The sequence below is a fragment of the Anas platyrhynchos genome, chromosome 2 (genome assembly GCF_047663525.1).
Source record: "Anas platyrhynchos isolate ZD024472 breed Pekin duck chromosome 2, IASCAAS_PekinDuck_T2T, whole genome shotgun sequence".
In the NCBI taxonomy this organism is placed as follows: Eukaryota; Metazoa; Chordata; class Aves; order Anseriformes; family Anatidae; genus Anas; species Anas platyrhynchos.
In genome coordinates, this window is record NC_092588.1 from 23,109,408 (window position 1) to 23,120,290 (window position 10,883).

Genomic DNA, 10,883 nt, shown 5'->3' on the forward strand with positions numbered 1-10,883 from the left:
ACTGGTAGGTTTTAGTTTGTTGCTCTCTACGGAATTATTATTGAAGCAAGTCACTGATTACCTTAATTTCACTAGTAAGAAATTATAAACGTGTTAGATAAAAATGAAGGGAGTCTCAAGCAAAACTCCATGGTGTTCATTCTCCAGAGAAAAACAAAAACAAAACAGAAACAGAAACAACATTTTTGCTCCTCCAAACTAAACTAACAACAGGTCTGTAAATATTTTATAATACTTGGATACTTGAAGTCAGTATTACCATCAGAGAAAGTTAGAATGTGTGGAAGATGTATAGGTAAGTTAACTCAAATAGCCTTAATTCTCTCTATCTACTTTTACCATCCCACTGGGCATATTCTTTGCATTTTTGTTGCATATTACTTTTAGCATAAAAGACATCACCAGGAAAACTTTGGTTTATCAAGAGGACACAAGAATCCAACAATAGAAAAAAAAAAACCTTCAGGATTTAACAACATTTTGGTGTAGGTTTGTGCCATCTGGGGCTCCTTTCACAAATTTCTTTTTTAGCATTGATGATGAGTTAAGGTTTATGATCTATAGTACCTTACAGGCAGAATTTTCTACCTGTTTATATCCTCTCCCCGCTGGGCAAAGTTTATGTTTTTCTTTTCTGAATTTTGATTAAAGAGGAAAAAAGGAGGCAATTTTAGAAATTAAGTTTTTACAGCTGTCTGACTGCTGTGGAAAGCAGGCAAATGACGTGAGAAGACGAGAAGTGTGTTGGTATGTGCCCAAGTTTCATTACAGATCTCATGGCACCAATTCAATCATCTTCCCCCTCAGGGCAGAGAGAAGCCAGGAGCTACGTCTGAGCACATGTCTAAGCACACGTCATGCGGTGGCCTGAACTCTTAGGAAAGGAAGGATCAGGACAGTTCTGGCTGTCTGAGCAGATACTTCTCGCTCTTTTTTCCACTCTGTAAGCCTTCTGCTTCATGCTATTTAAAATGTATGTACTCTCCAGTGATGTGGCTAGGGACAAGCTGCAAGTGATGCGTGAAATAATGAACGGTTCAAGGAAGGAAACCCAGTCACACTTGGCTAGCTTTTCACCCCACAAAAAGAGTAACAGCCTGAAGGGAAACAAAGATGGCCAAGTGAAGTTGGGTTAAAGGGAAATCCTTCATCCCTTTCACCGGTGATATCGATTCACAGACATTACTACTGAAACTAGAAGGAGGAATACAGAAAGGTTGAGATGTTTATTCAGGAAGTGCATGTGTTCAGTCATATTTCAAGACATTAAAAAAAAATAATAAAATAAAATAAACCCTCACGCTTCAGGTTATTGCCCTAACTTAAAAATAGTAGGGGAATAAACGAAAATGTCTTCCCTGCACAAGTAATTCTTTCTAAATTCCCTGTGTGGTTTCTTAAAGCACAGGTTTCTGGCTGCTACCTGAAACACTGCACTGGAATAGGGAGAACATTAGTCAAACCAGAAGTATCAACTAAGTTGTTCATCAATGTGGAAAAGACAGCAGAGAGTCTGCAATTCTTTTTGCTTGTTTTTTCTTATTACTCATGAGAATTCAAAGAATGATCCAGGAAGGCTCAGATTAGCATAATACAGATTGCCCATTATAGACAGCATATAACAGAAAGGTGCATAAAATATTTTAATCAGACTTTATATGCAATCTCAACTTTGATTATTATAATGACACTAAGCATTGAACTTTAAAGTCTATGCTGATTAAATTGATAGAGGAAGTCCAGCATAATTTATCAGCACCCTTCTATACAAATGACTCAACTGCTGCTGGCTGCCAGCCTTTAAACAGTCCAAAAACCCAAACCACAAGAGGCCTGTCACTAATGAAATATGGTAATGACTAAATGTACAAAAGAAAAAATAGATGGACAGGCAGTACAGGATGCACACTAGAGACTTCTGCCTCCCTAGAGATAGAGTTTAATTTGTTATATACTTAATCTTAGTCCTATTGTGGTTTAGAGGAATGGGATATTTGCATTCAAATTTATTGGTGGATTCTTTGTTACTTTTGCATTGCATTTAAAGAAAGTTGAAACTATATCTGATCAAGGTCCTGAAAATGATTGCTGAAGTCTTCTGCCCAGCCTGGGGGAAATTTAATCATATAGCAATGTTCTGGTTACAACATTGCCTGAACAACTCACAATTTGTACTAAAACACACCTTGGCTCAGGATGCTGTGGAGAGCCAGAAATGAGTTGGCATGCATTAAAACTTTGTTAGAAAAAGAGTTTCAAATAGTCAGTTGGGATATGTTTGGTTTCTGTAGTCATCCTTGACTTCCAAACACAGATTTGGAAATAAAACTGTGAAAGGTTGAGGGTGGTCCTGCTCAAATGTCAGCATTGGGGTGATTTAGGGAACCTCCCATGAGTCTGAACCTTAATTTGGACTCTTGACAGAGGATGACCAAGTCACAGCAGCTGGAAATGAGAAGGCTGGATTGCCAGAGGCAACAGACCCTGGCTAGCAGCTGGAGTACCTTATCCATGCCAGCTCATGGTGACATCTGTGCCCAGACCGACCTCCAGCCTCTCTGGGCATGAGCTACTGCAATTGTGAGAGGAGTGTCCCAGCTTCTGACAGCAAGCCACACGCACCTGCTTATTTAACAAACAACCTAACAAAAAAATCACCAAAGCTTTGATCAATTATTCTTACGTAGTCACCACAGGCAATTTCCACAGAGACCATGCAATGGAAAAGGGCTGTCAGGTAGCACACTGCATCCTCACATCAGTCTGCAAGCCAGGCAGCAATTTAGTTGTGTAAAAAAGAAGTAGGCACACCACAAAGGATGGTACACTACAGATAATTACTGAAGTAGTAAACAACTTGATTACATTTATCCAATCTGCCTGGGCCCAGCTGTTTCACAGCTGGAAAATGCACCTCTGCAAGGTAAAAATTTCCTGCAAATCTGTGCTTCTGCCAAAAGCATTTGTCCTGTCTGAATTAACTACTTAAAGTATCTCCTGACAGAACAAGACCATGCTCAGCACAAGCCAGAAGTGAAGTGAAAAGCAGCCACAGCACTTTAAAAAGCTCTCTAAGCCAGAGGACGAAGATCACCGGAGTCGGAGCTGACTGCAGACACACGAATGAGAGCAGATCCACAGGAGGTCCAGAACATTGCACTAGGCTCAAGGCCAAATTATTTCTTTAGTGATGCCTTGCTGGCAGAGACAATGCCTCAGATGGATGAGGAGTACTCTTGTACCTTCAGTAATGAGCATTGCTCTTCCCTTCCTGTTCTGCTGTCCAGAGATATGGGCCTTTAAGCCTCAAGCTCAGCTGCCTTACACCAGAGAAACTTGCATGCATTTTCAGGTTTTGGCCACTTTGAATATCCGTAGCTTTATAGTCAAGTCATGAGCCTCACAATAAAATGAGAGAGGAAGAAGGCAATAGAGGAGATTAATTCCTGCCTATTTTGTAACATCCGTTCCATATGTCCAGGAATATATAAGACTAATTGCATTTTCAATGACGTCACTCTAATCAATCATCAGTTTACAAAGCTTAATGTCTGGCTCAACAGGAAATATACATTAACTGTCAACGGAACTGCTAAACAACTTTTACTTGATTAATGCAATACCTTCTCTCCTTTCTGTAAATATGTTCATGATTTTTGAATGCCATCTTTAAAAAGAAAGTAAATATAGTGTACTGTACTCTTAATGTGTTTCTTTCTAGTAACAAGCATTTATCTAATCTCTGCTCTTCTTTCGACTGTCCATTTTCTCATGGGAAGGAGAAAACTGTTCCTTGTAATCTCAGTGAATTTATCACCCAATTGAAAGCCTTACTAAAAAAAATGCATTTTACAAAAGTTTGCATTTTCTGAATTGATAGCTATGTTAATTGGAAAAGACAAATGTGTCATTATTCTGGACAGCTGATGCAGATTACCAACTCTAGTTGCAATAATTCATACTCTGTGAAAAATCCCAGCATGGCATCTGGGGATATAAGGAAACCTGCATACACAATGTGATTATTGCTTAAAGAAGTGTTTAGAAATCCTTGGGTTCGGTAAATGCACGGGCTGTCCAAAAGATACTTACAAGGGATTTTAGCTGTCCAATGCTTTAAAAAGTTTTTAAAACAGAAACATTAATCAACATGCTGATACGTGACAAAGTCTGGGGAGGACTGCCAAAATGCTGCTTCAGCTCCTCTATGCATTATAACAAACAAGCAAACCTGGAGATTTTCACTCAGGACAGAAAGCACAGGTAGTGTTAGATGCCAGGTACCTATGAATCCACCCTTTTATTTTTTGTTTCGGATAAACTTTCTGTCCTCTTCATGCATTAATTCCACCACCCATAGGTGAGTGGTTAGGGTCTTTTCAAGTTGTCTTGTTGATTGTACAATTTAAATTTCTCCCACATGGCACTTCATTCAGTATTTTAATTGAAGGAGTCCCAAGGAATGAATTGGCCTGAGAAGGGATAAGGAAATGGGATAAAGACCTGTACAGTAGAAACCAGCCTAGGTTTGTGCATGGTGGGAAGAATTTATTTAAGGACTTCGCCAGAAGCCTTTCATGAAGCTGCCAATTAGCTATTACATAATTCTAAACTGTTTCTTTATACAAGTTACAATCAGAATGTAGTTATTTAGAAGGTTCTCCAGAGCAGATGCATCTTGTTTGTCTAATGACCAGTGCTGATCTTTATTCTTTGTTTTATCATATCTAAAATGCAGACATATATTTTCTTATGAATGTACCATGCAGGTCCTGAGTAGGCATTTATGTGCAGGATCATTAATATATTCCCTGCTCATCTTGAAGAAGATAATGAAATAGACTTGAATCACTCTAAAAGTAAATACCCTGATCCCACTCTGATTCCAGTGCCAGTTGGGTATTCAACATGTACATCAATGATATGTAGAAATCTTTGAAAGTAGCACTCATTTTTTTTTTAATTTTATTTTTTTCAAAGCAGAAAGGCTCCAAGAGTTACTTGTGAATATTTTTCACCCTCCAAGATCTCATTTTATGAAAGAAAGCACAAACAATAAAAAAGATAACAATAATTTTGTAGGCATGGAACTTGGAGCATAAATATTCAGTCACTGCAGCTATTTCCACTACAAGAATCAGGCAGCTCGAGTCATTTCAGATTATGTGCTGACCCCTTCGCCTGATGGTGGAGAACCCTCATCTGCTGCTGACGCTGCATCTCCTGCTAAGGGACGGGAATTAGCCATGTCACTGGCACCACCCATGTCTTCCCTGTGAATGCACTGCCCAGGCCTGAGCCACTGAGGTGTAATCACCTGGTGAACCCACAGCGAGCCCCATTCTGCAAGATAGCACCACCAGTACTGTATTGTTAGAGGAGGTAGAAGAGGGACTAGCAGTGCCTGCAGGATAACCCGACCCAACAGCCCAGCTACATCACACTGCCACAACATGGAAAGTGACATCCCTGGCTGGTCTGAAGGAACAGGGAGTTCAGTATGACCATTTGTGTGCACATAAAATTGGGGAAACTGTATTCTTAGCCAATTTCATTCCGTATAAAAACAAAGAAATCTAAATTCAGGTTGGAAATTAGGAGAAATTTCTTCTCAGAAAGAGCAGTCAGGCAGTCCCCTGCCCAGGGAGGTGGTGGAGTCACTGTCCCTGGGGGAGCTCAAGGAGAAGTTGAACGTGCAATTTTCCCCTTTTCACAATTCTTTTTTTTTTTTTTTTCATTTTTCAAAATCTCCCAATTGTCACAGGTTTGAAAATTATAACTTTTTCTTTTTTTTTTTTTTTTTTTTTAAATTTCTTCTGCCTTCCTTGAAAAGACTTTTTCACACCATTCAGGTGACCCACACTTACCCTTGGTGATGTGAGCAGTCCTAGACAGTCTAAAGGTTACAGGAGTGAGGATAGAGCAGGTTAGAAGAACCTCAGTGTGGGTATATTTTGTTTACATGAACAGCCAGTGCTGATCTCTGCTCCCTGCCAAGATTTCAGTAATCTTCTAATGGGTATTTAAGCACATCGCCATACATGCTGTTTTGCACAGGCCTTGGAAAAGACAAGGCAATAAGCATGGCCCAGTCACAAAACATAGACCTTGAATCTCTTTTTGACATCAGGCCAAGAGCACTCTACTGATCTCAGCAGAGTGATCATCCTGTAAATCCATTGCACAATGAGACTATAGTAAGCAGTACTTCTCTTTTGCTTTACCATATAGAAAGGATACTACCAATACATTTTTTCATCCATTAGGACTCTATCCCTTCATTAAAAACAACTGGAATGCTGACAGAAACCGTTCAAGTTTTCAACCATCCACTCAGAAAAATCCAGCACTGAAACATCACGACTAGCAATCCGTCCTGAGCTTTCCACAAATAGCTTGAACGTCGAAGCCACCCCGGCTCAAAACTTAGGCTTGCTCTATTTATGTTCGTACCACATGTCCTTCAGAGAGTGCCTCAGCAATCTGAATAACTGGCAGTCATAAAAGGCTCTTGCTCTTCCATTAGTTTTTTATTTTTAGGCTCCCTCGCAGGGCCCTGGGTTGAGGAAACGGAGCAGAGCTTCAGCACGGGCCGTGCCGGACAGCTCCCGTGGTGGTTGTGGGGTCCCGGCTGCCCTGCATCCACAGAGGCGAAGCTCCTTCTCCTCGTGTTCCCCTGACCCCCACCCCTCCCGGATTATTTTTTTCCAGAAAGATGAAAGTTTCATCTTTGCCCCGCGCAAGTCAATGGAAAATAATTGCTGCTGTCCCAGATGGTGCTGACGGAGCCGCGGGGTGTAAACAAAGCCCCTGCTGCCATGTGTCGAGCTAATGGAAAACCCTTCTGTGACACTGTCAGCACATCAGACGCTGTTTCTTCTTTGTTTTTTAGATAAAGAAAGGGGAGTGCATTTACTCGGGAAGACAACATGCTGTGTTTACAAGTGCTGTTACCAAAGAGGATATTACTCTGACTCACCGCTACCCACTGGATCACTTGGAGCTAACAAAAATGCCAGCTTTTCATTCTCATTGTCCTTCCTTTTTTTTCCCCTACATATATGACACTTTTAAGACTTTTGTGCCCCAAAGTCTCCTGCTTTATTACTTATGGCCTCAGATTTCGTGTTTGGTATAACACAAAGAGGTGTAAAGTCCATGCCACTGGGGTGAGAGACAAAGATCAATAACCAGCTGAACTGAACTGGTCCCCAGGTTTCTGAATAAATATTACCCTCCAGCCAGCCATATTATTGCCAGTTTATGAACATTACATTTATCTTCAACATTACAGCATGCCTGAAGTTTTTCTCCCCAGTGCAGCACATCGGCTCCTGAAGTGCAGGCCACTCTGGAGCCCTACTAGATATTGCTGTCAGGAATTTTCTTCTGATTGATATTTGGCTGCTCCACCCTTTACAAGTTACATTTTACATTGAAGTACGCTTTTTGATGGTATATTTTAAGGTGCATGCTATAGTGTAATGTCATGTAATGCTGTATTACATTAGTCTAGATGTGGTGCCTATGGCTCTACCAGAAAGAAACTACTGAAACTCAACAGCTGCAGAAACATTAGCATTCTGAGATCCATTATATTCTAAAATGAAGCAAAGTTAAATATTTATTTCCCAGCTATTGATATTTTATGAGACCACTGTTCCTGCCCTTTGCCTGCAGAGGAAAGTGCTCTGATCACCCCACAGCCCCACCTGCATTCACCTCCCTTCACTCTCCACTATTTGGAGGATCCCAAACATCCAATTAAAACATTAAAACCGAAGAGCTAAAACATCATCACAGAGACACGCACGGCTTTTTCCACATTTAGTCAGAAATTCTGCCTCCTGAAATTATCCTAACTGAAAACCTGTTCAACATGTGAAAATGTTACTTAAAAAACCTCCCCAAGCTTACAAGCTACTATTTTTTTTCTTCTTCTTAAGAAACTCATTCTGCAATACAGAATCATTATATTCATAGGCAGGGGATTAGTAAGACTTGCACTTCACAAGAAGCAAGATATGCAAAAAGAAAAAAGAAAACTATTCTTTCTCTAGGGGGATTTTATTTCTCAAGTAATTTCCTGTAAAGATTAACGGCAAACAGTATAGAGAAAACATACTGGTGTGGTGAAAAATCAGAGTTTTTTTAAAAAAAAAAAAAACTTTTATTTGAGGTAACACTCATAGCTCATTTGTGGTTTGGAGTAATACAGCCACACAGAATGAATGAAGAGGAAAAATCACCAGCAGGACAGCACCAATTTTTATGTATATGGTATCAGAACACAACTGATCTGAGATAAAACGATATTTTCTTATATGACTTTGTAAACTAGAACTTACAAACAAGGGCTTAAGGGGCTTATTGACTTAAGCGGCTAGCCTTTATTTACCTCCTAACTTGGTAAGCTAGCAAAAAGGTTTAGTATTTACTATCAACATTCAGCAAAATTTCTGTTCATAATAGTCAACCTTAAAAATAAAAATATGTGTGATATATGAGAAAGAGTAGAAAGCAGTGTTACGAGTTAACTGGCATGTTATGAGCTGTTGTCAGTTTGAAGTCATTTAGGAATCTGCCCTGAAACATGTATAAAAGAGAAGGAAGCAAAATAGGAAGAGGTATAAATCAGGAAAAAAAAAATCAATACTTAGAATAGAACATTTTTAAAGAGGTTTTGCAGAAATGTACTAAGTGAAACTGGGGCACTGGCATTTAAATGTTAGTAACATGGTAGGTAAAGCCTAAAAAAAAAAAAGCCCTCAGCCTTTTCTTTGTAACTAAAGCTAAGCTAATGCACTTAATTCCCTCTTCCTTGAATATTTTTAGGTCCACTGAAAAGCTAAAGTGTCTGTATCCCTGTCTTTGTGGAGCTGATGTAAAGAGCCTTCATTCAGCTGAAGGCAGAAAGAAATAACAAGAATCCTGGAAGAAATGTTCAAAAGCTTTCAGGTCATATTCAGACTCACTGAAACTCTGTTGTAGGTGGGCAAAAAGGCCATCTTTTTCAATGCTGTGGTTATTCTGGATACCACAGGCTGTGGATATTTCATTTAACTATTAAATGGGGAGCAAGAAATAGCTGAACTGAAACACCATTTTATCAGTGGTGAAATATGCATTTTATAGGACATCATATTTTATGTGATTTCTGGGACATAGATGTCAACCTAGCATTTTAATTACGCTGATTGAATTTATTTAATGAGCTGCCCTACAATGGAGGACAGCCGAGCATTTTTCACTTCCTTCTGAAGGGAATTTCAGCAGTTAGCAAACAAGCCTGGGTCTAATCTGCTTCCGTCTGCAGTGACCCTTGGCAAACAGCTCTGTGTGGCCTTGGCATCAGGGTTTCTTGCACCAAGAGACTGGGAAGACAAAACAGGCTGAGAAGCAACACATCCACATAACCCAAAACAACGAACCGGCTCTTTTTATTGCTGTGACACATTTGCAAACCCCACAACTATGGGGCTGGCTCTGGGAAAGCTGCTTTTCCTGCCCTGCTACCCAAGGGGCTGAGGAAAGATTGTCACTGATGGGAGAGGAGATGGGGTCTTGGCACGTCTCCTCCTCTTTCCCTAGCTGGACAACTGGGTGTCCAACAACACCAGGTGCCCAACAGCCTCTGGATGGATGGGAGATGACCCATTAAGGCTATGCCTCAAGGGTCAGTTCTTCACTCCTCCAGCCTGGTGGAGGAAAAAAGTCTTCCTGATATGTGGTGGAGGCTCCTGCAAGTTTCCAGCCCCCTGTCAGCCAGGCTCAGATGCCACCAACCACCAGTTATCCGACCACCAGTTATCTGGCACACGCGGAGCAGCAATGACGAGAGCACCTGCCCTTTCTGCAAAGCAGCGTCTCAAAAATCTTGAGAGCACACGATTTTCTGTGCAGCGTGGTCAGAGCCCGAGCAGCCTCGGCAGACCCAGCGCATCCATGGGGCCCCAGCGCTGCAGTGAGCAGCAAACCCTTGCTCCGAAGTTTGGGGAGCCGGGACAAACCCTCGCCTCTCGCATCTTCGCCCCCAAACCTGCTTTTTGCTCGAGACCCCTGCTGACCCTTAAATACCCACGGATTTCCTCTCCTGCCGTCGGCAGATTCCCACCACCAGCCCTGCCAAGGAGCGGCGGGGAAGCGCCGGACCTTCACCGGGGCTCAGCCGCGCCTGCCCGTGTCGGGACCCCCCCAAACCCCTTCTTACCAGGTACCAGACGCCGAGGATGATGGTGCCGGTGCGGACATGGCAGCAGAGGCAGCAGCTGTTGGAGTAGAAGCGTGCCCAGGGCGAGCTCAGCATCTCCGCGGCTCCTCCGGGCTCCTCCGGGCTCCGCGCAGCTCCGCACCGCTCCGCGGGGGCGGAGGCGGGGCCGGGCCGGCCCCTCCCGGCGGGCGGGACCCCCCTGGCCGGGCACCCAGCACGAAACATCCCCCTCCTTCCCAGCTAGATAGGGCCGGAGACGATGGGGAAAATCTCAGCATCGGCTCCGGGTTGTGAAGGCAGGAGCGGCTGGGGTTTGCCCGGCGTCCTCCTAACCCGCTCCCATGGCTGCTGCCATCGAGGGGTTGGCGTTGTGGTGGAGATTTAACTGGCACAAAAGTGGCAGCAACCTCGCTCTTGCTGGCTGTAGTCGGTGCACTGGTGGTGGGGGAACTGCAGCAGGAGAAAGGACCCCCTTCTGGTGCTCAAACTGCAGCCCCCATGCAGGTAGAAGCTGAGCTTCCTACCTAGCAGACAGCTTTTTATTCTTCATCATCATCTTATTCTTATTCTTATTCTTATTCTTATTCTTATTCTTATTCTTATTCTTATTCTTATTCTTATTCTTATTCTTATTCTTATTCTTATTCTTATTCTTATTCTTATTCTTATTCTT

The 10,883-nt window shown here is 42.1% G+C and overlaps 1 protein-coding gene across 1 annotated transcript in view; it reads right to left on the reverse strand.

The window, feature by feature from the left end:
* LAPTM4B (lysosomal protein transmembrane 4 beta) overlaps positions 1–10,453 on the reverse strand; it is a 60,532-nt gene extending 50,079 nt beyond the window's left edge. Inside the window, exon 1 of the mRNA XM_072034443.1 lies at positions 10,211–10,453. Coding sequence (XP_071890544.1) covers positions 10,211–10,435 — 225 coding nt within the window. The 5' untranslated portion in view covers positions 10,436–10,453. The remainder of the gene's footprint in view (positions 1–10,210) is intronic.
* Positions 10,454–10,883: the final 430 nt, after the last annotated feature.